At 42.2% G+C, this 27,520-nt stretch overlaps 1 protein-coding gene across 4 annotated transcripts in view; it reads right to left on the bottom strand.

The window, feature by feature from the left end:
- Window positions 1–560: 560 nt before the first annotated feature.
- The window catches only part of HPCAL1 (hippocalcin like 1), a 104,273-nt gene continuing 77,313 nt past the window's right edge, over window positions 561–27,520 (bottom strand). For all 4 annotated transcript variants that reach the window (XM_048498590.1, XM_048498581.1, XM_048498600.1 and 1 more), the window contains exons 2-4: window positions 10,453–10,854; window positions 9,002–9,107; window positions 561–1,719 (exon numbers count right to left, since the gene is read on the bottom strand). In XM_048498590.1, coding sequence (XP_048354547.1) covers window positions 1,622–1,719; window positions 9,002–9,107; window positions 10,453–10,830 — 582 coding nt within the window. In that variant the 5' untranslated portion in view covers window positions 10,831–10,854 and the 3' untranslated portion in view covers window positions 561–1,621. The remainder of the gene's footprint in view (window positions 1,720–9,001; window positions 9,108–10,452; window positions 10,855–27,520) is intronic.

Raw genomic sequence — 27,520 nt, 5'->3', positions numbered from 1 at the left:
TCCTGCATGGCAGGGGGTTGGACTTGAGCTGATAGTAATTGTGTGTTCCTGCATGGCAGGGGGTTGGACTTGATGGCCTTTGTGGCCTCTTCCAACTCTACGATTCTAAGTCTGCTCATGAGGACCAGTCCTGCATCTGCAGCTGTCAATTTAAGATTTTGCATAGGTGCTTTAAATGCCGCTCCTAAAAAAACGTCTATTTTTCTTTACAGGGAATAATTTGATATGCTTTGCACATTTACCTCTCAAAGAGGTAAGTGGAAAAAAAGTGAGCAAGTGATGATAGCGCAAGCTAACTTCAAGAGTAACTTGAGACAAAGAAAAGTGCTGAAAAAGGCAGCCAACACCCATCAATTACATTGCCTGGTTTCTGTTTTTTGTTGGAAGCAATAAGGAAAAACAAGGGCAAGGCTAATGAATGAACCCAGATTCCATTTAAAAAAAAGAGGTACGCAGAAAATGTTTTTGGATGAACCGTCTATTTTGACCACTTAAACCCTCTTTCCTTCTCTGCTGGAGAGAAGCCGTGCAAGTCTAAAGATCATTTTAGGCGACTGAAATATGACAGACGAGAAAATCAGCCTTTATTTCAATTAACATTTCTTGGCATTAGGTAGATATTAAATAATACTGGAATGCACAAGACTATTAACAGAGATTGACAGCAAAAAGGTAGGAGGACCTGTGTAGATAATAACCTCATCTTGCTCCCTCCCGCAAAAGCCATTTTTAATGCTGCAGTTCCTGCAAGTGGCACCGCAGTGAGATACACAGAAGTAGAACTAATCCTTATTAGATTTCATTAACACCATAAATGCTCGACCAGTAAAAATGAACCAAGTGTTGCAATCGGGAATTAAACATTGTGTTCCATCCACAAAAAAAAAAAAAAAAAAAAAAAACCTAATCATGCAATGTCTTAACAGGATTTCTATTACATAAATATTACATTTTTTTTAAAAAAAGATTTGAATAAACACAGACAACTAGATGGAGCATGAATTCTACTTGATATATTAAATATAACCTAAATATTAAAATTTGACTTCACCATATATATATATATATATATATAGTATATATATATATATATATATATACACATACACACATATATATTTTAAAAGAATGTAAAGACCATTATGTAAGTGCAAGCAATTTTCCCCATAGAAAGTAAATTGGTATCATGCTTTTTTTTAAAAAAAAAATCTACTTAATTTAATCCACATTTCAGCGCCATTTTCCAGGCAGCAAATTAACTGCTTGCCATTTGCTGTGTTGGACAAAAGTAATATATCGATAGCTTAATGAGTCATCCATTCATATTAACCAAGACACGTGTGATCACCCCTTCTTTAACCTGTATGTAAACATACCCTTATGTTACATGTGGAGAGTGAATCCTAAGATTGTATGGGGTATGAAAAATAAACCTGAAATTGGGGAAGCAGGAGTTGCATCAACGCTGTTGAGAGGTTCTCTTTCACTTGGAAACACAGACAATCTGGCAGTGGTATCTCATTCACTGACCACTGAGGAATGGTCGAGAAGGCATCCATTTACGAGCAAAGCTTGAACAACAAGTCAGTAATTTTGTTTGCAAACTGTTCAGGAGTTTAAATCAGAACTGACTTGCACTGCTTGGGTCACACTGCAACAACCGCACGATTGAGGGATCACTCTTGGCACCTTTAATAAACTCTTCAAGAGATAGTTTACCTTGGAAGAAGAAGAAAAAACAAAAGCAAATTACTTTGTGCCCCCCAAAAGGCAGCCAAATGTAATGCATAAATAGCATACTCGATGAGTGAAGGATTAAAACGTAAGCGTAGCAAAGAGTTTAAGGTGGAATAAATACTCCTGAATTAATGAATCAAACGGTTACCATGACAAACCACCCAAAAGGTTGCCTTTAGGTGAAATTTAGTAAATTTAGTGTTTAGTAACATACACCTGTTTCAGATACTGGCCTCCGGGTCATCCCTTTCACAGGATTCTTTTTCATGAAAACCTAGCAGACCCAGTAGCATACCACTAATGGGGACATGGGGTATGCCATGTCCCTGGGCGTCTGTTTCGTGATGTGACAAAATGACAGCCGCCCCCCCACGTGACAAAACGACGGGCGCCCGAGCTGCCTGCCCCTGAGACCTGCCTTACTCCTGGCTTACCTGCAGGCCGGCTCCTGCCCTCCCCAGACCCTGGAGAGAGCAGCAGCTTGGCCTACAGGGAGGCCGGGGCGGGGGGGGGGGCTTGGTGGTGAGCAGTCCTGTGGTTCCTGTCCAAGTCACCCCTGAGCCCCACCGTCCCCCAGTCTCCCTGCTGGCTCCCAGAAATGGGGCGTAGGGAGCCGGGGGGGGGGGCATGGGGAGGCGGTCTTTAGGCCCGGTACAGATCAAGGAAACGTCAATACAATCTATGGTACAGAATATTAGTAATAGGAATAAGGACCAGACAAGTTTTTCACATCTGTTACAAATGCAAACCAATCAAGGAAAATACAACAATATGAACCAATTTAATGGAAGCCGCATGTAAAACATGTAGGGATGCATTATTTCCTTGAATGTAAAACATGTAGGGATGCATTATTTCCTTGAATAGCTCTCTTGCAGAAGTGAAAACCTGAATAAAATCCAGATAAATTATGCCCACACAGAAATGTTCTGAAGTTAATTCCACTTTCATCCACTTGGGCAGTGACACCCGAACAAGCACAACCAACGTATTTGCAATTAAGTAATCATTAGAATAGAATAGAATAGAATAGAATAGAATAGAATAGAATCTTTATTGGCCAAGTGTGATTGGACACACAAGGAATTTGTCTCCGGTGCATATGCTCTCAGTGTACATAAAAGAAAATACATTTGTCAAGAATCATAAGGTACAGCACTTAATGATTGTCATATAGGTCTAGTAAGCAATCAGGAAACAATCAATAGTAATAAAAACATAAAATGTAAAATCATAAAATAAAATGAAATTCCATTCCCAGCATCAATTCCATCACAGGCAATATAGCCATGTCCGGGTGAACACATGTAAGAGGGGACACAGTGCTGCCAGCCAGTGCATTGATCCTGTGCACTGATTAACCATGCAGGGTTACAGTGATCCCCTCTGTTTTATTAAATTAAATTTTATTAAACATTAAACTTCTCTACCATGTCTTAACTTGGCTCTCTGAATCACTTTCAAATCAGGGCACAGCCAGAACAAGGGGATTCCCTGTAATGGTATGTCCTTATATTACCTTTCAGTAATATCTAGTAGCTAGCATGCTTTTATATTATGGAAGGAGTTTCCCTACTATGACTGGTAGCAGCTAATTGATGCTGGGAAACTCACAGCATGGTGATGTGAGGGAACAAGATCCATGTTTCCTAAAATATGTAGCGCCACTCATCAAGGGCTAACATCATTTCAGCTTATTTAATATCTGACAGGAGATTTTAAGGATCTTTCCTACACCCATTTTTAATACTGTTCTTCTTTACTTCTTCTTTACTCACCTCATACTCAGGTCAGGTCTACATGTAACATAATGTGGTGACAAAGTTTTGAATGGTAGAACAGACTTTACCTCTTCAAGCAAAAGATACGGGATCCTATTTTTAAAAGTGCTTCGGCATTAGAGTTCCCTGCAAGTTGATGGTTAAGAAGAGAAAAGCTTGAACCCTTTCCCTGATGTGCTCATTTTCCTACTTGTGGGGAACAGTCAATTCTACCCTCACAGCATTCTCTCACTTCTGCTGCATGTACAGAGGCCTGAACAGACGTGCAAAAGAACTTACACATCTATTTTCAGGATAGATTTGCCCAAGCAGGGAGGAAGTTAGGGAATATCTTTACGGCAAATCAGTGACATCTGGGTTGATCTTTCATTCTTTTCTGTTCGCAGGTATCTAGTGTGAGTGTGGCCAGGGCATGAGCCAAAGAGCGTGTGGCCTTTGGCTCATAGCCTAAGTCACAGATGTCAAACTCGCGGCCCTCCAGATGTTATGGACTACAGTTCCCATCATTCCCTGCCAGCATCATGCTGGCAAGGGATGATGGGAACTGTAGTCCATAACATCTGGAGGGCCGCAAGTTTGACACCTATGCCTTAAGTGGATCACTACTGCAGATCTAGGAGTAGTCTACGATGTGGTGCACTGTATTGTCAAATGTTGTTTCCTGTCTGTTTATTTAAATTGTGTGTTCGTAAATTGTACTCTGTATGTTGTTATGTGTCCCCTTTGGAAGAAGAGAGGGATTAAAATTCTGAAATAAGCAAATGAAGCACGAATGACCTCTACAAGGCATTCCTCCATAACTGTGCTTGTTCAAACAATGTAACAGAGCTGGAAAAAAGTTACAGCTCGAATATAGGCAGCTGTTCATTTTTCTAACAGCTATCTGAAAGTCAGTATTGGAATGCCACATCTTGTGCAACAGCCATTATTTAAGCCCTGAGCACGTGCTGTAAAGGTGGAGGGATAATGCTGTGTACCCACATCCTGCATGTAACAGAGTGCCGTTGGCCATGCCCATGTTCATCAATGTAGGCATAGTATCTAAAAGCTGTGCATGGGTTGGCTCCATCCCAGTGATTAGAGCCAGTAATTCTCAACAGTTCCTTATCGCAAAAAAAGAGTCAACATCCAGTTAGGGACTGTGGAGAAATGGGCTCCTTCCCCCACCCTCGCCTTCTCCTCTTCTCCAATCAGGGATCATAGATTTGGAGAACTTAAAAGATGCCAGAAGGACATCAGGAGAAAAAGGGAAAAGATATCTGGGGGAAAAGATATCTTGACCCAGCCTGACCAGGTCAAAAGAGGGTGGGGCCAGGGGATGAATGAAAGTGCTGGGAGCAGAGAGGTGTGGTCTCTCTCTCTTTCTGCTGGGTCACTGAAGGGAGCAGACCTCTTGCCTGGATTCTGGAGAGAGCAGCCATCTTTGAACCACATGCTTATCCAGGGAGCTCCCTCAGCCTTCCAGGTAATGGGAACTCTTTGAGAATTGTAACCTTCTAAACCTTAAGTGCCTACCCTATTTTCAACAGCTGCTAGGGTATGTTTAGAGAGAGGGATTTGCGTTTGTATCTCCTTTGTTTTGGAAACCCTTGCTCAATCTGGTGCAGTGCTAAAACATACTTGTGACCAATTTATTTTTAATAAATACTTTTAAAACTGTAGATATGGGGAACTGTTTTCTGTACCATGAATGCCCCACCGTCTTGGATGCGTTACCTAAATAGGGGGGGGGGGAGAGAATGGCAGCTTGCAAGCAGCTTTTCCTCTGGGACCTCCAATCTGCCCTGTGGAATTGAGGAGAGGGGAACCAGGGGAAACTGAGGCTAGGCCTCAAGGTTGGAAAAGAAGTTGGGGAGCACTGACCTTCCACAGTGGGCAGTTCCTCAAACAGCCAGGTGGTGGCAGCGGTTTACCCAGAGAGAAAGCTAGCTCTCTCCAGCAAAAGTTGGCTACCCCTGGGAGAGGCTGGGGAGTGGAATAGGGCCTGCCAGGTAAAGCAAGCCCATTCCATCACAGGCAATATAGCCATGTCCGGGTGAACACATGTAAGAGGGGACACAGTGCTGCCAGCCAGTGCATTGATCCTGTGCACTGATTAACCATGCAGGGTTACAGTGATCCCCTCTGTTTTAGTTCTTCCACAACTGGTGTGGCAACTAGGTACAATGTGCAATATTTTTCCTTTCTGTAGAAATTTTATATATAATCATATACGTACTACAGAATAAAAAAACAATTATTAGAGTTTATAAAACATTGCCTTTTTCAAATGTTGTCTCAAAGACAAATGAATATCAATGGGCAATTAAGCTCAATGCATTCTAAGGCAATTCTTAATCCAATTCTGTTTGTTCCAATTATTAAAAAAACCCTTTCATTAAATTCATTTTGCCAGAGGGAAGGATATTCCTGCTGAAGTTGTGTGCTGCTTTGCATCTCATAAAAGCCAGAAAAGGGAGCCTTCAGTGATATTCAGAATACCATTACCTTCAACTGCAATAAACCTAGGACATCTTGATAGTATTTTCTTGTAGGGAGTTTTCTATTAAACCCATTCTGTCTGCCATTTATTATTACTTTGCTGATCTTGATGGCAATTAGCACACATTTTCTTGTACCATTAGATAACTAGTGATTCATCGTTAGTCCTACTGTAACTTACCACTGTTCTATCTACTCATAACTGGGTTAGCCATATGCTTGTGGTATAAGTCAAGCAGAGGCCAGAGCCCAGATGTGAGTTTTGATCATCACAACCTAGCTGAAGGCATAATTGAATCCATCATGTAAAAGGAATGCAAATTTGAGAACCAGAGCAATATAATGTCTCAGGCTAGACTGGGACATAAACTCTGTGTTGGAGAAGCACCTAGTTTGAGACCTCGGCTACTTATTAAAAGCTGATGTCAGGATTTTCACAGAACCAGACTGGTGAGACAACTTCCAGGAAACAGCAGTGGACCGAATCATGAAACCCACTGTCCTTTCAATAACAATACACTTTCTTCCAGAAATGTAAGTGCTCACCTGTGTGGAGATAATTAAAGAACATCTCTGTCCTGCCTCATCTGCTTTTAATAATAAGCACCACAACATCTGGAAGAATGAGCTTCAAAGCTAGCTTCTCCTATCGCTGGACTCCCATCTAAAGTTAACTCTAAGCCCCATATCAGATGGAATTCCTGATCAAAGGATTCCAACAAAACGCAACTTCCAATTTTGTGTCACACTCCTCTGGCTTGAGCCCTGGAGCACCCATATCCATTGTGCCGGGGGGGCCTTTCATGGGACTCAGATAATGTGATTCTTGGGTCTCTCCCCATACCACAGGACACCTGATCCAGCTGCTGGCTTGCCCTGAAGCTGGACACCAGCAAGCTAACTCTCTTCTCTTCAGCCCTCCAGGCCCTCATCCTTATATTCCCCCCCCCCACCATCCCCTTAAGCCCTGCCCCAACCTCATCCTGACCCTGCCTGTTCCTGAATGGTTTCAGGGCTGGGAGGCCATCTTGAAACTTCCGGGGCTTTTCTCATCCTGGGGTTGGCTCTGCTTTGGCGGGCCATCCCTGGAGCTGGCTGGGAGACACACCAGTTCTGCAGCCCACTGTTCCCCTATCTGGCCACGTCTGTGCCTCTTCCAGCCACTGGCTTGCAGCCACTGCTACTGGCCCCATCACCTTATGCCACGGTAAGGGCCCTTCTCTAGCTGTTCTGGCAGCTGTGGCATGGGCGGCGGGAGGTGGGAGGCTCTGTCTCCGGACATTTTTAAACATCACAGCATCGGAAGTCAACCTCCAGGACAAATGCTGTCCATTATGGCCATAGATCTAGTTACAAGAATATGGCTATTGATCCTTAGCGTAATAGCTTTCAAAGTTTTAAGAGCCAGTTCAGCAAACTATTACGAATGCAAAGTCAGAGTGACTTTCTTTTTGTCGTTTGGTTTCTTTTCCAAATAGCATGTATTATGCTCTTATCTGTGTTCATTATTGAAAAATATTTTTAAGAGTGTAAATGCATGTCTAGAAGCTCAAGAAACATTACTGATCTGTAGATTTGTGTGTGAGGTTCAAAAGCCCCACGTGTGGATACAGGGAGTCTTAGTCACAGTTGCACCCTACTTTGGAAAAAGAATATATAGTATTCAAGTCACATGGCAGCACACTTAAATGTAAAATGAATGAGCAAAGAAGATTTTAACAAGATTCTGGCTTGGATCCTGTGTTTTCCACTTGAAGTACAGCTGTTTTCTAATCCTCCAAATCCTCACTGCTCCTCCAAAAGTCCACCAGCCCAGTCATATATGCATTACAGCTGTGGTTTGATACAGTTTGACTTTGCTGAGAGAAGCCGTACTTGTATCTCCAAATGTTTATTTTCCTTATCTAAAAAGCAACTGCAAGGGCCTCCGAATCTGACAGAAACAGAGAGAGTTCAACTCTTCACCCCATATTCCACTATAAATCACAGCCCAAAAGTGTTGCAAGCAAGTGAGGAGAAAAGAATGCAATTTATATTGGGTAATTAGTTAAGGGAAAAGAGTCAATTACTAACCTTCTCAGAACTGCTATTTTGAAGAAATTTGGAGCCTTCTACAGCTGCTTTGGATAAAAATAAAATTGGGGAGGGGATGTCTTTCTGTTTATTGATCTCACATGTAGCATCTAGCTTGGCCCTTAATTGGGTCCAGTTCAGGTAATGCAGCTGACAATCTTCAGTATTTTACACTAGGTTTCATATAATAACTTGAACTGGTACATCAGCATTTTATACCAGTAGCAAAAAATGTCAAAATGCTGGAAATTTTAAATACTTGTAATATTTCTTTCCTCATTCCAGTAGTAAAATCTGCTTATAAAGTTTTACATTCCTTGACAGAGGCTGTAGCACTGGAAACAAAGTGTGAATAGGATACTGGTGGGGAAAGAAAGTGGGATAGAAATGGTAAGGAAACAAATATTGTATTTCCCAACTGTTGCCTTCAGTGGGCAAGGTTCTTCTACATCAGGGGTAGGGAACCTGCGGCTCTCCAGATGTTCAGGAACTACAATTCCCATCAGCCTCTGTCAGCATGGCCAATTGGCCATGCTGGTAGAAGCTGATAAAGTGGATTCCTATCTGGAGAGCCGCAGCCTATTCAATCTACAGACCCTAGAACCGTGGTGGCGAACCTATGGCACTCCAGATGTTAATGGACTACAATTCCCATCAGCCCCTGCCAGCATGGCCAATTGTTGGGGCTGATGGGAATTGTAGTCCACGAGCATCTGGAGTGCCATAGGTTCGCCACCACTGCCCTAGAACTTTGAATAAAGTGGGCAAAGTCAGATTTTTCAGGATTCTGTATTTGTCACAGATTGTGGCCATGTGTATTTCTAGATCTGAGATTAAGAAGCTGTGAACACTTGCACATCAACAGATGCAAAGACATAAATGGTCTACATGTCAGAAACATTTGTTATGGCCTGCTGCAGAAATCATACCATCATTGTTCGTGTCCATCTGTCTGAAGATTTTGTCTGTTCGTTTCTCTGGAGTGGATTCATCCTCAGGCATTTTCATTACTGAAGACACCATTTTGTAGATGGCCTGTACGGAAGCAGTGTAAGAGGAAATCTGTTTTATAACATTGTGGGAACTGGAAGTCTAAGGTTAATTAATTTATTTTAATTTTTCAAATTCATATCCTGGCCTACCCCTATAGGGCTCAGGGCAGGTTATAGCACTAAACATTAAAACAACCAATAAGCTTGCTTGCTTGCTTGCTTGCTTCATTCATTCAACTTATTTATTTATTTTTTCAACTTATATACCGCCCAATCCCCGAAGGGTAGATAACAATACCGATAGATAACAATACTGCCCAGTAGATAACAATACTAGGCGGCAACATTAATAAATTAAAACTCAATGATAAAAAATAAACCTTTCCCACCCTCCCCTGGATATATACCAAGCTATGAAAATTAAAATATCTACAAGTTTATCCCACATTTCCAGGGATTGTTTCAACTTTTAATAACCAAAGCAAAGCCAAGACTTGGTCCTTATGAAATTGTTTATCATTTCTATAAGATTAAACTGTTTTCTTACAACTTGTATATGCTCAAGTGTAGACCAATAATTTATCGGCACCTCTTGTCATTTTGTATGTTCTATGTTTCTGGTGGACAGTGTACTTCTCCTTTGCTACCGAAAAAACCTTGGCAATTTTACTCTGGTAATTGTACCCTACTTTTGATTATTCAGTGATGTTGATTATTCAATGTCTGGCATTACATATTCTGTATCTAGTTTGTAGCTATTCTGTCCTTCATAAGTAGAGGTTGGTTCTGTTCCTGTTGCCTAGTCTTGTCAGAGCCTTTCCTTTTTTTTTTTTTTTTTGGCTATCTACCGTTAACATACCTACCATTTTCAAGCATCAAGATGGGCACTGTAACTTGTGTATTATGTGTTCCTGTCTTGTCCTTGCTTGTATTTGTTATACCTAATGATACAAACTGCTATAGACTGTGAAGTCTGTTGTTGGCTGTCTTGGATTTCTGAGTGTTCAGTACCTGGATGTGTATTCATGTATTAACATACTGAATTGCTTCATATAAATGTCACACCACTGGTCCATCTACCTCGGCATTGTCTACTCTGGACCAACAGTGGCAGGCAGTCAATCAAAAATAAGTGTTGTGCTTGTTCAAAGAACTCTTCTCTTTTGCAAGCCCAAGCCCTTGTTGCCCACAAGCTACCAAATTTTCGGCCTTCTCCCAAATCAACTGCAGGCAGTTTGATAGAGCCAGCAAAAAGGAGGAATCTAAACAGGATAACACTGATTTCAGAGCGCTCTTGGGAAGTGTAGCAACCTATCTGTTGGAGAGCATTAAAAGGAACTGAATTGGGCCAGATGATCTTTACACTTCCAGCACTGTGATTCACTTACCTGTACTATCTCAAGCATTTCCGCACGACTGATGTAGCCATTGCCATCAAGGTCATACATACTAAATGCCCATTTCAGCTTCTGTTCCAGCTTTCCCCGTGAAGTGACGCTCAACGCTATTATAAATTCCCGGAAGTCAATTGTCCCATCTCCGTTGGTATCGAAAGTGCGGAACACGTGCTCTGCAAATTTCGAGGCATCACCATAGGGGAAGAAATTAGCGTATATTTTTTTGAACTCCTCAACAGTCAAATGGCCAGTTGGGCAATCTTTTAGGAAGCCTTTGTACCACTCTTGGAGCTCATGGTCTGTGAATTCGGTATTTTCTCGAAGATCCTGGAGTACTTCGGGTCTCAACTTACTGTTCTGTTTCCCCATTCTGTTGTTGATTAATGTCTAGGGCTGCAACAAGAGAAGTCATGTCAGCTTTAAAGCCATGGCTGCATTTAAATCCCAATCACAGAAGAGTGCCCAGAAGCACGAAAGCCTCTGAACTGCAACCCAATCCTACCAGCTCTCAGCTGCTAACAGCATCATTTCAAAGTATGGGGGTGAGGGAAGGTTTTTTTAAAAAAGTTATATCAGACTGACATGCCAGTAATTTTTCCCCTTAATTTTTACACCATTATATGAGTGTTTCACTTAAAAGTATAAGGATTAACAACAAATAGGGCTCCACAGGTATTGCCAGCATCCAGAGAGTACTTTTGCCTATTTTAGATGTAAGTTTATTCTCTTCACCTCAACATTTATGTGACTTAACTTCAAATTAGACATTCAATGTGGTGCTCTCTCCCAGTACCTTTTCCCAAAGTAATTCACTAAAATGACAAACTTTTGAGGAACTCAAACCGTGTTTTTGGTCTATATACACACACACATACATATCTATGGGAGGAAAATTTATAGAGATATTTCTAAAGTAGATTCAAGAATTTCAAGTCAAATAAGCATGATGTAAGGATAGTGGAGAAAACCAAAGCAAATCTTGGGCCAAAAGCTATTTCCACATTTAAGAGAATCATCCTGGAAAACCATCCATTTCCACTGAACAGAAGAGGCTACATGCATGTTATTTTAGGCAAATGTGCTTGAGAACACAGAAGCGATTCAACAAATTGAATATTTACTTCAAAATAAAACAAATCAAAAGGCGCTATTACTTGCCATTATGCAATCAGGAAAGTAAAGGGCTAAAAATAAGACTATTTCCAAGATTACACTAAGTGGCAGGTTTTCAACAATCCTGTAGATCTGGCACAAGCATTTGCCTGGAGAATTATATAAGACTGAGGCTCTTTCCACACTCTTTTAAAATGTCGTGAAGCAGGAAATAAAGTGTTTCCTCCATGGAGTTCCACCCTTGGTTTCTTCACCCTTTGGTACTGAAAACATTTTATTCCTAGCCTCAAAAAGGTTTTGGTGAACCCCCTTTAAAAATAATTCTTTAGGCTGCAACATTTTCAAAATGGCTTCACGGTTGCACAGTCTCTTTAAAACATTTTCCACACCTCTGTACCATCGTCGGATTTCCTCCTTGGCGCCATTTTGTGAGTTTACTCTTTCCGCTTCCCCTCACCTCTGTATTTCATGATTTCTGTGAGTTTTCTGTTATTTTGCGGGGCTAATCTTTGAGGCATCAATTATACAAAGTATGGAGAAATCACAGCACAAAGCTGTAAAGCATGGAAGCATTGATTCTTCAACTAACTAAAAAAAGGGGGGGACATGTAATGGCAGCCATAAACTGTTTCAAGGGGGGAGTGCAGACAAACATGCTAAGGGGGGGGGGATTGAAAAGTTTTCTAAATGTTTTAGGAGATTTGTACAGACATAGTCTGAGTCTATGTTCCACCCTGGGGCACTGCAGCTTTAAGAAAGTTTTAAAAAATAGCAGTCCATAGTTTCAGCAGTGTGAACTTTCCCGAAGAATTTTTCAGCAGTGACGCTTAATAAGGTGAAAGAACTAATGGCAACAGACCAGGGATTTTCCAACTGTACTTTTTACAGGCAGTTCACATGGCCTCTCGCTAAGTCAGAAATCTTGTACACAAAGTAGAGAAGTACAAAGTACTTGGTGCCGGTTATTTCACAGCAAGTGTGATACTGGCATTCAAGGTATGCCATAATTGCCTTAGCCCCAGATTTCTTCTATTCTGTCTATGAATATTACAGAGATTGAGAATAAATGAATACATTTTACCACAGAGGCTAAGTTGTATGTTCAGTTGTTTGTCTACCACTCACCTACAAACTGAATGCATGAGTTCTGCATACTGAGACAATGTTTTTGAGCTGCCAGTGACCCTAGACCGCCTTATACTAAACATTTTCCCATTTGCACACAAAACAGATTGTGTGCTGCATTTTCCCAGAAAGGCCAAACAAAATGTCTCTAGGCCAGATATAAACTTGCAACATGCCCTCTGCTTATACCATACACTTTGAGTCATGAAATTTAAATGTACAATATGACAATTGGGGCAATAGGGTTTCAGATCCTAAATCTAGGGTAAAGAATACCCATTACCCTACGCTCAAGCTATGATGTAGAGACGTAAAGTTCCTAGCCCATTATAAACAGAATGCTTACCTTGGGGCTTTTCACTGAGCAGTGAGCTTGTAGTGGGGTCTCCTCGCATTTCCTCTGTTTACACGTGAGGAGGAACTCACTCCTGCTGCACTTTTTTTCTACAGAGCCTTTGCTTCTCCTGTTTCTCTTAATTCTGCCCATCAGCTCCTTCTTAAAGGCACAGATCTCATCTCACACAGTGGTTGCAAGATAAAGGGCTTTGTTAAAGCCCTTTAAATTGCAGTTATATTGATAATCCCTCCTAATGAAAGAGACAAAGCGATTCCCTGGACTACACACTTCTGAAGAAGGGAAATCTCCCCTTCCCCTCCCTCCCACATACACTTTGCTGCTGCAGCTGCTACTGCAGGATAAGAGAGAAGCTTCTTTTAAAATAGAGGTGTGTTTGAAATAAAGTTTTAATAAGACCTTCTGGTCACTGGGGAGGGCAGAAATAAAAGGGGGGAGCTGGGGGGAGCTCAAAAGAGACTCTGCTTGTACTGTTCCTTGGAAAAGCCCCCTCTGTTGTTATTATTATTATACTGAGATATCAATATCTGGATATGAGCATTTAGAAAAGAAGGAAGGAGTCGGCAACATGGAAGAGGCATGAGGGGGAAGGTATGGATGGCAGTATGAGGGAATGGGAAGGGTGGAACTAGGTAGGCTGGCAGTGGGTGGAGGGAACATGTCCGGGGCAAGGTCCGGGACAATGTAAATTTGCCTGCTCTGGCGGTGAAGCAACTTAAAAGTCACTCTAGAAATGGTGCCACTTGCCTTGGAAAGTGAAAGCATGACTCAAGGAAATACATCCATACAAGAAATCTTGCCATGACAGACATTCACCCCCCACACCTGCTGACATCTTGTGTATAATCGGCTTCTGAGAATTATCAGCATAACCTGTACTAAAGAAAAAGACAGCTACAAAGTGCTGGACCTTGTGCTACCTTAATGGCTGAATCTTAGTTTTGGACCTCTGAAAGGAAGGAAAAAATTAAAACTGAAAATGGAGTATGAGTTTGTATTAAACAAAAGAACACTTATGATTGGGATAGGAACTGTCTCAAAAGCCACACAGGACCAGCAGTATATTTGCCTTCTTGTCATTATACTACAATTGGCAAAGAAAAACATAAATATATGCCAAGTTCTATGGATAGTAAAGGCTCAAGGCTGGAGCAAATGTGCTAAACAGCTATAGTTCGTCAACAGAGCTCAATCAGTCAAGTCTATGTTTCCACAATCACCCCCCTTCCCAGCTATATGCAAGGTTTATTGAGGCACCAAGCCCCTGAAAGATTTGCAGATTCTCTTGTTTGTATATGTGTTTGCATAAATAAACTATTTGTATACAGTGAACAATGTGTGACAAATACAGTGTGTCACGCCCGCCCCCCCTCGCCTCTTCTGTCATGTGCTTCTGGAGAGGAGGCAGGGCTGTTGTGAAGACGGAAGTAGTGACTAGCTGCCTTTACAAATACAGATTTTTTCACCTGGATCCTTCCCACCCTCACTGGAACAGAATCCAGGAAACTGGAAACGGGACTCATGAATCAGTTACGAGACAGTGGGGGCCAGCAAGCAGTACTGACATTCCAATGAGCCACCTGAGAGCAGAAAGGCAATTACTTCTAAAATCTGGGCAGGAAGTAAAACAGAGATATCCTTGACTTCCTGTTGCTCCCAGATGGCTACCAGGTAGGGGTTCTGTTTGCTTACTTTTGGAAGGTAAACCCCAAAGCATCCCCATTCCCTGCTGGCACTCAATGGGCCAGCGGTGGGGTTGTGGTTAAGAGATGTGGACTCTAATCTGGAGAATGAGGTTTGATTCCCCACTCCTTTGCATGAAGCCTTCTCGGTGACCTTGGGCTAGTCACAGTTCTTCAAAACTCTCTCAGCCACACCTATCTCACAAGGTGTCTGTTGTGGGGAGAGGAAGGAAAACAAGTTTGTAAGCCACTTTGAGATTCCTTACAGGAGAGAAAGATAAATCCAAACTACCCCTCCTCTTCTTCAGTAGAAAATGGGTGGAGGAATGCCACCCAGAAACACCATAACATAATTTCCATAACCAGAGGTGATGCTACCATCACATTTGGCACCAGGGCATAATTGTATTGCCTAACTTACTTGGGTGTCCTTTCATTATGTAGTAGTCCATTTGTGGCTGTTATGGGAAGCTTTATGATGTTTAGTATTACATTGTATTATCCCCTCAGGGACCCCTGTAGTTGCCTGGAACCTTTCTGAAACGGCTCCTCTTTCAATGGCCTCTTGATCTTTGAATCACCAACCCCCCACTTTCAGGAGAATGGGTGACATAACTTTATGATGAAGCATTGGCAGCACATAAACCCAGTGGCGTAGTGCCAATGGGGCTGGGGGGGGGGACGATGATGCCCCAGGCGCGTGCCGTGATGGGAGCATGGTGGGGCGTTCTGGGTTTCCGGAGCTAGGTGCCCTGGGTGCAGTTTCCCCTCGCTCCACCCCTGCATAAGCCCTGCTGGGGAGGGCAGGATATAAATTGAAATAAAAAATAAATAAAATAAACTGATGTCCCTCAAATGTCTTCTCTTCAGATATTTCTATAATAATAATGGATAAACTTATGAGGTAAATTTACTCCCCTGTTTACTAAATATTCGACTGGTCAGAGAAGACATGAGTGAAGTCAGAACAACAACAACAAAAATAGGTATTCAACAGAGTAGGAGTTGTGTGTATGGAATGTTTCGGTTTAAATGGGTAAAATGACTCTCAGATGTGACTAGGCAGGTACCACCTTTCCCTTCAAGGGACTGAATACTTTATACTGACCAAGGGACTGAAAACTTTCTAAATCTGAGGTGAGATTCTGGCTTCCTTTCCCAAGAATATTTACCTCAAGTTATAAAGTTCATTAGATTTGATTGCCAAAATGCAGATTCCTCCAAAAGTGTAGGTTTATGCTTTCACTCACAGCCTCTGGTTTTCACAAAATGCCCAGATAGATTTGATAATTCTGGTTTTACCAGGGTGCTTATTTATTACCTAAATAAAATAAGCATTCTCTCCTAAGCCTACTCAAATCTTACCTAAAAGCTAAATTAAAATCCTGGCTAAACTGAAGCTGTATTCCAGAGCCACAAATTTCCCACTCTTTTTTTTAAAAAAAGATAAGCTTGCTCATCTTCTCCCATCCAGACCTTTTCCGCACACTGGAGTTGCTCCTGATTTTCTTGGGAGTCAATTCACAAGCTCTGGAATCAGTTTGGGCAGGGTTCTTCCACATATTTATACTCCCTGTGCATCTTCCAGTTGTGAAGTCAGGTTATTTTCTTCTGCACATGGCTTTAAATAATGAGGATTTTCAATGGAGGGCGCTGTCATCATGGCTGGCATCACAGCACACCCTTGATTTTTTAAAAAGAAAAATGTTCCTAAAATGACTTAATGACTCTATATTGCTGTAATGATAGTTTAAGCAGGTTCTCTGAATTCCCAGCTTTCATTTTTAAAAAGCAAATATTTCCTTATGGACAGATAAGGAAAAAGGAATCTTTCAACAAGGAAAAGGTATAGAGCCTTACTTTTTTTTTAAAGGAAGCTGGGAACTCCAAGAACAAGCTTAAACTATCATTACAATACTGCAGCATTATACTGATATTTTAGGGCCATTACCAACAGGAAAAAAACGTGGTAAAGCCCCCAGTTACGTTCCAAGGGCTCTGCCTGGCAGACCATCACTTGATTTGCCTGAGGCTATAATAACAAGGATTGGTTCAGAGCCCTGGAGGGGAGCCAGGACTTTTTGGGATGATTGCCATACCATACATAGACTTTTCCCTATTCCATCCTACCCTCAGGCCTTCCAGAAGTAGGTCACCACTTTACTAAGAGGGCAAAAGGGAAGTATTCTGGCCAAACAACTCTGCCAAACTCTGTCATCAGAAGGCAAATACCGTAGCTCAGGAAAGGGAAACACTTTCCGGATCCAATTTGCATATCATCTGAACATTTTTTTTAAGGGAGGAGGCAGTTAGCAAAGAAAGATGTCACTAGAGACGGTGATCAAAACCCAAACTCCACACAGAGCTAACTGTATTCCTTTAATTTCTATACTGCCTTAGCAATAATACACACACGTTCCTGCTCAGCGACAAAAAAAGCAACCAGCTGCTCATTAATAAAACACATCGGGTTTAAAACAGAAACCTGTGTTTATATCATTAGCTACTTTGGTGTTGCAGGAAACCATAAACATCCCAACCTTCTAGCTTCATTTCTATTCACTGTTTGCTCTAATGGAGCCCTGCTTGTTTCCAAAATGTTGAAATGTTTAAGCTAAGCTCCCAGCTGGCAGGGGAGTAAGCCATGTAAAAGACTAGAGAAACTCTCTGCCTAATTGTACACCCTGACAGCAACACAAATACTTGCTTTCCATCTTCATTTCAAAATGCTATTTAAGTCACACTGTTCATTCAAAGACTGGAGGAGGAAGAGAAAAGAAAGAAAAAGGAAAGAATGCTTTAGAAACTTCCTTTAGTTTTTATGATAAATACCAAAGACTGGGGAAGGCAGCATAGAATGTTACCTGGAAATGACACCACATCCTCCATCTTCCTTACACACATGCCCCTCAAACCTCCCAGCATCTGCTGAGATAGCACTGGAATCCTAGTTTTTAAGGGGGCCAAGCACTAACAAGTATGTTTTATCTGTCTGTTTATTTTTATCCTGTTCTGAAAAGTAAGACCAGGATTAAAGTGACTAGCTAGATTTAACATATCGGTCTAGACTAGAGTAGGGATTTCCAAAGTGGGTGGTACCGCCCCCCAGGAGTAATGGAAACATCGAGGGAGGTGGTGAGGAATTTGGGGGCAGTAGGAGGGTGGGGCAATGATTCCTGGGCCAGCTGGTGAGAAAAAGGCCTTGTCCTTCCACCTTTGTGGTGATTGGTAAGTTTCAAAGGAAAAGCAGCAGCATTTTCTCACTGTGTAGCCCTGGGGGAGGGAGGCAGCCAAGGCTAAGAAGCTCTGATGCGTCTGCTTTGCAAGGCAAGATTTTTTTTTTTGCAGCGGCAGCAGCTTCCTTGCTCTGTAGCCCGGGGGAGGGGGGAACCAAGGCAAAGAGCCCCTGTCATTGCTGCTTTGCAGGATGAGTTTACAAGATGTATTTTTTAAGGCAAAGCAGCATTATCCTTGCTGTGTACCCCGAGGTGGGGGGGGTGAGGAACCAGGGCAAAGAGCCTTATAACCAGTGCTTTGCAAGGCAAGATGATGAAGAAGAAAAGTTTGGATTTATACCCTGGTTATCTCAACTATCGGGGAAAGCAATAGCAAACTACCCCACAAAAGAGGCTTGCCTATGAAATCACTGCTCACAGTGGTACCCCAGGGTCAGACACGACTGAAGGGGAAACTACCTTTTTTATCTCAACTATAAGGTGTCTCAAAGCAGCTTACAAACTCCTTTCCTCTCCCCACAACAGACACCTTGTGATGTAGGTGGGGCTGAGAGAGTTCTGAGAGAACTGTGACTGGCCCAAGGTCACCCAGCAGGCTTCATGTGTAGGGACAGGGAAACAAATCCAGTTCACCAGATAAGAGTCTGCCACACATGTGAAGGAGTGGGGAATCAAATCTAGTCCGCCAGATTAAAGTCCATCACTCTTAGCCACTACACCATGCTGTCTCTCTTCTTTTAAAAGGAAAAGCAGCACTCACTTCACTGTTTTGAATTTGCAGGAGACCTAATACCAAGAAAGAAGTATGTGTTCCTAAGTGCATGGGGAGGGGAGGTACTAGAGATGTGGCAAGGGGTGGCAATCCTATAAAGTTTGGGAACTGTTGTCTAGACAAGGGTAACAGAGATTACCCATGAAGGGCCTAACTTACCCCAGTTAGCCTTTGCAATTTTTAAAACCTTTTGTAACAACTGCATTATGTGTATGCACATAATTGCAAAATAGTACACCTGGACAAAACACAAGAATTATGTTTTAGGAGTATATTTACTTCCCCTCACCCAGTTTCTCTCATTTCACCTTGCGATTTAGAGACACCACATAAGGGAAAAGGCAGGCATAATATTTCACTGTTAGCAATTGCCAAACTTTTCACCAGTTGACACAGAAAAATGCATGTCTTTTAGATCATTTAAATCAAATTGCTGAATAGATTAAGTGATACCATCTAAATCTAAAATGGCTGCTCCCATGTTAGAAGCTAAATCAGTCAATCACAATTACATGGTTGCTAGTACCAAAAAAGCATACTTTTTGTCAAGTTTGCAAATCACCTTCTCATTCTTTGCTAGGTTAGGGCGCCTTCAGAAACAGCCTTCTGTTCTTTTTTTCTTAAGAGTTCCAATCACCTTATCAGATTCAAAGTGACAACACTATTTCATTTGATCTCCCCAATGGGGATCAAAGTGGCTTCATTTTATCCTCACAATCACCCTATGAGATGTTAGGCTGAGTGCATGTGACTGTCCCAAGATCACCCAGCAAGCTTCTATGAAGGGGTTACAATCTGAACTTGCATCTTCCAGATATTAGTCCAACGCTCTAACCACTGAACCACACTGGGTACAGAGTCCACTAATTCTACTAATATCTTTCCACATAGGGGAAATGCCTGTCCTCTAAAGAAACAATAATTTGTAAAGTCAAATTAAGCTAACAAACTCTTCTATCAAGCAGCAAGCAACTTTACCCTAACTTCTTACTGTTAAGGTATTTTACAATACAGAATATTGTCCAGCTATTCGGGTTCAGTTGGATTTTCTTTAACAAAATCTGGATCTCCGCGTTACGAGCTCCAATAAAAAAAACCCCTCATGTTGCCTAAACCAATTTATTAAGGGCAATTAAGTAACTTCATTTACCTCAATTTATTAAGACTTCTGATAGAATAACCTTCAGACATGACATGCTTTAGATAGTTCCTACAAAACTAAACACCTAAATAGCTCATTAATCATGACAGAGAAAGAAAGCCTTGTTGACAGCATCCAAATAACATTTCACTCAGTTGCTCTAGAAAGGTTTCATGGAATCACTTTCTACGGGTTCATCCTCTGAATCTGCCATGGAAACTCTTGGAAGCGCATTAAGGGAGGAAAAGTACCCACCCATGTACAATTCACATCAGCGGTTTAGCTTATGGAGTTCATTTATTTGCATTGCTTGAACACTTCATCAAGACCATTCTGCCATTTTACATGAATAGCAGCCCAGTTTAAACAAGATGCTCTGAAAACAAGAAGTGCCACAGAAATCAACGCTTAAAAGATTAACAGACTGAAAAACCTAAAACAGAAGTGCAACACAAACACTGTATCACCAACCCGTGGTTATCAGCAACCAGCAGCGTGTGTCCTGCTCTTCAAAAATTTAAGACTGAAAGGAGGGAGTGGAATGGAGCTGCTTGAGAGACGAAGCTTTTGAGGAGAAGCCGAGGAAGCCTCCAAGGCAAATAATATGGAGTTCTTAGAACATCTTACAGGCTCTGTACACCTTGATACAGGGTTTCATGTTGGGCTTACAAAGCAGGAGGAGTCCAAGTTAAGAGTTCTGCCTCAATCAAAGAAACTATATCAGCAAGCAGCACAGATTGCAGTCTTTAAAAAGAAAGACTAACTTGAAGAGTTATAATATGGTACTCAAATCAATTGCTTTATGTCTAGTAGTGGGATAGTAGTAAAGAACAGTGGACTCTACTCTGGAGAACCATGTTTGATTCCCCACTCCTCTACATGAAGCCTGCTGGGTGACCTTGTGCTAGGCCCCTTCCGCACATGCAAAATAATGCGTTTTCAAACCACTTTCACAACTGTTTGCAAGTAGATTTTGCCATTCCGCATCTTCAAAGAGCACTGAAAGCAGTTTGAAAGAAGTTTGAAAGTGCATTATTCTTCAGGTGCGGAATGAGCCCTAGTCACAGTTCTTCAGAACTCTCTCAGCCCACCTACCTCACAAGGTGTCTGTTGTGGGGAGAGAAGGGAAAGGAATTTGCAAGCCTCCTTGAGATTCCTTACAGAAGAGAAAGGGAGGTATAAATCCAAACTGTTCTTCTCCCTCTATATGTTTCTGTAACTGCCTCTCATTTTCTTTACTAGAAGTCCCTGAGAGTACCTCGCAGAGAACAAATGTAAATATAAAATAATTCAAAAATAAAATAAAACAAGTGATCTGATGGCACTTTTTAAAAGTCTGACAAAATTTATTCTACCATGAGCATTAGCAGAGGTTATATGTGTAGATCAGTGTTTACCAACCTTTTCGATGTCACGGTACCCTTGACCTCACTCTTCATATCTCACGGTACCCCTGCCATCCACCCCACTTTCCCCTCCCAATGCCCCTGCTTGCACCACCTCCCACCTTCCCCTCCCAGGGTGAAGAACGGGGGGGGGGGGGGCAGGAAGTGGCTGCTGACCTTGTGGCAGGCCCTGCCCTGAGCCAGCTCCATGTCCTTGCTGGCGCCGGCAGGAGACACCACAAAAGTGAGGGGGGAGGGTTAGCATTGCCACGGTACCCCTGGGGCATGCTCACGGTACCCCAGGGTACCACGGAACCCTGGTTGAAAATCACTGGTGTAGATACACAAAATGATACCATGGAGTGACACCAAAGCTGACCTGCTGAAAGCAAAACCTCTCCTTGTATAATTGTACCCAAAGGGCCAGGAAACTGTTAACTTCTCAAGTGTATGCCTCACTAAGTGCCCTGTGGTATTCTTTTTATTAATGAATCTGCTTAAAAGCTGACGAAGAACACACCTTAGAGGGATTCGCTGCCTTAAGAAAGTTCCCTGAAGTATTGAGAGAGCATTAAGAGAAGGAAAAAAATATGGAATAACAGGTCAAATAATAAGCTTATGATTTTCTATTAATGGAAGACCTACATACACACAGTGTAATTGTCAGAGCCCAGGACACCCTACCCTGCAGGAGAACAAACTCAGCAGAAGAACAACCTTAAGCAGTGGCGTAGGAGGTTAAGAGCTCATGTATCTAATCTGGAGGAACCTGGTTTGATTCCCAGCTCTGCCACCTGAGCTGTGGAGGCTTATCTGGGGAATTCAGATTAGCCTGTACACTCCCACACATGCCAGCTGGGTGACCTTGGGCTAGTCACAGCTTTTTTCGGAGCCCCACCTACCTCACAGGGTGTTTGTTGTGAGGGGGGAAGGGCAAGGAGATTGTAAGCCCCTTTGAGTCTCCTGCAGGAGAGAAAGGGGGGATATAAATCCAAACTCTTCTTAAGGAAGGCTGCAGCATCATTGCAAAGATGAAGGAAGAGCCACAGTGGCTGAGCAAGGGAGAAACAACCAGGAAGAAGGCTACCCACTCCAGCTCCCTGTGACTTACCAACAGAGGAACTGTATGCATCATAACCAATTCAAAGGGGCAAGACCTGCCTCCTTGCTCAGGATAAGACTGTGTAGGGCATAACACAATGAAGTGCCAATACAGTCTCCGTATATGGGAGGATCTGTTTCCTATACAATCTCTCTGCTCCCCTCTGTTAGTGTCTGTGTATGTGTGAAGGAGGGAGGATGGCTGAATTCAGAACATTTCACAACCCTTTTATTTCAGTAGGCTCATTTAGCTGAGGATTAGTGTCTTCAAGAGGTTCAGTTTTCCTCACCTTTAGTGCTAGAGAATTCACCGAGCTCGGAAAGCTCTAGGTCAAATAGAGGTAGTTGGGGACTCTATTCCATCGAGGGCTCTTCAGCAAACTGCACGGAACATCTTATTGTACTCCAAATTCACTTATACTTCTCAAGGTGACTTCTACTGTCAAGATTGTCCCTATAGTCAATAAATGTTGCAAAGGCTTCCGCAAGGAGGAAAGAAAACCTTACACCCCACCACTACCAGCTGAGTCATAACCCTCCCCCCCCCCTTCTAAAATCCATTAAGGTCTTTAAAATGAAGAACAATGTGCCTTTGAGATTTTTGTCTCCTCAAAGCAAATGGATAACCCATGCAAGAAATATTAGAGGTCTGTGGGGGTGGGAAGAGCTTTCTTCTTCACTTTCTACAAGTCTTTTTTCCCACATTGTAATGGATTCTTGCAGGGATTCATGGGGAGCTTGTTTTTTTTTTACCTTCCTGACAGGTAATATAGGAAGTCCAGAATAAAAGGTGTTATGAAATCCAACAGAGCCAAGCAGCTGAAACACAAGTTTGGCAACTTATGCACAGGGTTTTTTTTTTCTCTCCTTTTTGCCTTCCTGACTTTGTAAATGCATCTGCAAGACTAGAATTTACTAGGGTACACACTGCACTAAATACACACAGACACACATTTTCTCTCCAGCTTCAACATCTGCATTCATACCATACAAGGAAACAGCAGAAAAGATGACCTAAGCAGACCTAAGGACACATCCACAAAGTTATGGGGAGATAACGTACAGTGGATTATGGATAGTAAATCCAGCCATTTTTTTTTACATGTGCAGGTACCAGCACCATGGGCTGGCAGCAGACACTGTATTTTCCTCCTGGTACATGGAGACTATCAGTATTCTGCAAAATTTCCACTACAGTTGATAGGGGAAAAGCTACACAATGCTTTTGTGATGATGGATGGAACGGTCCATTGGTACTTTCTGTGACGGGGCCTTCTCTTGTAGGCAGGAGACCTTCTTGGTGGGTGATTTCCACCCCTTCTCAGGGAGGCAGGATTAAAAACGTCACTTCCTGTTCAGGTCTAGGACTCCATACTCTCCCAGTTTACTTCTGACTGAGCAGTGTTAAATTACATAGAAATAACTATAGATGAACAGGAAGGACAGAACGAAACACTACGAACAGTAAAGCGTGAAAACCAGAAAAAAACTCTTATCCCTATTAGTGAAAGAGGGATGATTAGTTAAAGTCCCTTCTGAGACTAGCTGAAGATCATTCTGGATGTTAGCGATGCCATGGGAGGGATGAGAAGGTCTCCTGCCTACTTACTTCACAGTAAGTACCAATGGACTGTTTTCTTGGAGGCAGAGACCTTCTCGGTGGGACCTCCCCAAGCAGTGTCCCCAAACCAGGTGGGCTACCGCTAAGCATCCAGTATGTTCTCGAGCACTCAGCGGCCAAAGACTGTCTCGGCCGCTCCCAAAGACTGTAATTTATAATGTCTTACAAATGACGAGGGACTGGCCCAGATGGCTGCTCTACAGATCTGCCTTGTTGCAAAAGGCTGCGTTGGTTGCTGCACTTCTGGTAGAGTGAGCAGTGATGCCCCTGGGAACTGGCACGTTGAGAGCTTTGTGTGCTTCCACTATACACAGTCTGATGGACATGCTAATGGCGGCTGTGGACATCTGATGGCCCAAGTTGGGCGTGGAAACATTAATGAATAGAGATTGGGTTTGTCGAATGTCCACTGTTCTCAAAATGAAGGCCTTGAGCGATCTGCGAACGTCCAGGGTGTGCCAGGTGCATTCTCGGGGCTGAGATGGCTTGGGACAAAAGTTGGGTAGCACTAGGGTAGCACTCAGTAGCCTGCTTTGTAAAACTGTTTGCTATTGGGTATGTTTTGAGTAGATGAATCAGCTTGATCTCGTTAAATCTCTGGAGCTAAACAGAACTGACCCTGGCAAGAATTTGGATGGGAGACCTCAAGGAATACTGGAGGCACAATGTGGAGGCAGGCAGTGGTAAACCACCTCTGAACAGCTCTTGCCTTGAAAACCCCACTAGGGGTCGCTATAAGTCAAATTTGACTTGAAGGTAAAAATAAATAAATCCAATAGACCAGAACGCTTTCCTCCAAACTTTAAAGATTCTACTGTAACTTTTTCAAATCACAATTTTCACTGCAAGAAAGACTTCAAGAAAGTGACAGATTAACAACAGATACAGAGCAATATTTAATCCTACCAGTTTGCTTTTGATATTATTAAAAGGCCAATACTGAGAAGACCAGTCATTAATGCACAACTGAAATGGACTCAGAATCAAAATTCTGCTTTCGGATTTTCAGAGATATGCAATATGGGTTACTCATTTATATCATGACAGTGTTCATACACTTTCCTTACCAGATGTCCTTTGACTGTCAGAATCAAAGCCTCTTTAGGGCTTAGCAAGCTTGTGTACAGGGTCAATCGAACCCTGCTTAATGTTTAAACCACATTCAGGATGTATTTTTGCTGGCAAGTCCAAAACACATTGCACGTTATTAGGAGATTTGCTATGCTGGACCATCCAGTAACACAGAGAAATTAAGAAAGATAAAATGCTTTAGTTACTCTCCTTGTTTTGGTCCACAAGGCGTAATCTTTTTTTTAATTTATGGATTACCCACAGTGTTTACTCCTCTGATAAGATATCTGTGCTACATTTTTTCCCCAAATCTACTTCTTCCATATCAGTACATACTGTTATCATCAGACTTCAGCGACTAATGTTCTGCCTGCTTTTCATGGTCTTTAGTCTTATAGAATCTTCACAGCTAAGAGACTCAAGTTGTATCCTGTCCTGTTCTGCTAGGTCACACTTGTTTACAAAATTCACCTAATTGCAGAAATAAAACAATAAGTGACCAAGGCGAAGTGAACTTTGCTCACAGCATAACTGGAATTTTATGGATCCATCCTGCTAATGACATTTTCCTCTGACACAAGAAAAGAATCTGCTATTAGCGCTGCAGTTAGGGGAATAGATTCCATGGGATTTAACACTATATGATTATGTTTGTCCTGTGCCCGGTGCATAATTGAGGATTTGTAAACAACCACCTGCAAAAATGATTTTTGAAATAAAGATAATGTTTTAAGCATTTTTTAGAGAGAGATTCAGAGACCTTTATTAGGCATATACAACATAGGGCCGAAAAATAAATCCAGTAGAGAACAGTAAAAGTAATATGGACAGAAGCCAAGGGAACCTAATTCAAAACACGCACAAAAATTTGGCTACGATTTCTGTTATTTCAGCCTCGGGATTGTTGAGCAGGAAAATCATCTTTGCATTGATAGGAAGATCTGAGAATCCAACCGAGGTTAAGGCAGAGAAGTCCGGCCTAAGGCTGTTATACTTAGGACAGGAGAACAAGATGTGTTCAAGGGAGTCAGTATAAGTAGGGCAGAAAGAACAGTGTCGATTATGCCGATGTTTAAGAACTGGCCTTGAAGTAAAGACGATGGAAAGGAATTGCATCTTACTCTTGATAATGCCCATCTGAGTTTATGGTTAGGAAGTTGGTTCAGATAATAGGCAACACAGAGCTTTTGGGGAATAATCCCAAAGTACAAGGGTGAACAGGAACTCTGTGCCTTGTTCAAAAGATATTGATATTCCTGCTCAAATAATTTGTTTTTTAGTTGAAGATAAACCTCATTGGCAGTGAGCATAAGCAAGGAGTTCCAGGCAAGGCCCAATGAGGAGATCTTAGCTTCGATTAGTAGCCACCAGTTAGAGGTCTGGAGTTCATGCATCACTAGTTGGATCAAGCTGTGGGAGTCAGAATGGAAACAGAGGCGCACCCAAAATTTGACAGTGGCGACCCACATCCTGGTTTCCAGAAGGTGATGTCCTGCCTCAAGGCAAAGGACTGCATAGGGGACACAGTGTGGAACTCCAAAGATTTTATATAGGAAGCTGGACTGCAACTGTTCAAGCTTGGATTTCCATGTGTGGATCCATATAGGAACCCCATACATTAGATGTTGAACCACTTTCGTGTTGGATACTTTCAGGGCTCCTGGGATGAATCTGCTACCATTAAGGGTAAAAAACTTCAGAACAGCAGCAGAGGCACATTTGCTACCATTCAGGGCCTTGTCTCTATGTTTAGCCCAGCCAGGCTTATGTTAGAAGACAATCGCTAAATATTTGAAGGATCTAACTTGCTCAATGACTGAGCCCTGAATAGACCAGGTCATAGGACTACAAGGGTTTGAGAAAACCATCACCTTGGATTTTGGTTGATTGATTGAAAGCTGATTAAATATGCAATTGTTGTTACATTTGAGGAGTAAATTCTTGAGGCCGATCCTTGAGCGGGACAGCAGAACTGCATAATCAGCATATAGAAGGATTGGGACGTGAACATTATCCAAATGAGGACAATGAGAATTTATGATATTCAGGGTCAGGGCAAGATCATTCAGGAAGAGATCAAATAGAACAGGGGCTAACTCACAACCTTGCGTGACTCCCCGGGAGACAATTATGTTGGGGGTTAAATGGCCTAAGGTTGAGTCTAATTTGACAGGTGGGGTTTTTATGCAGTGACATTATTAACATGAGGAGCCTGGGGTCCATTCCAAGTTTCATCAATTTAGACCATAGGAGGCCCCCGTCGACGGAATCAAAGTGTTTTTTAGTATCCAAAGTTTTGGATGCTGCACATAACACAAAATTGACATTCAGATGCAATGGTCAAGCCACGGTTGGGCCACTGAGTCCAAACCTTGACTTCCATGTTTCCACTCCTCCCTTCCAATTTCCTGCTTCAGCGCAATTCACACTTTGGTGGAGTTGCAACACCAAACTATG

This window comes from Sphaerodactylus townsendi, linkage group LG01 (genome assembly GCF_021028975.2).
Source record: "Sphaerodactylus townsendi isolate TG3544 linkage group LG01, MPM_Stown_v2.3, whole genome shotgun sequence".
Taxonomy (NCBI): Eukaryota; Metazoa; Chordata; class Lepidosauria; order Squamata; family Sphaerodactylidae; genus Sphaerodactylus; species Sphaerodactylus townsendi.
This window is presented reverse-complemented; position numbering and strand designations above follow the sequence as displayed.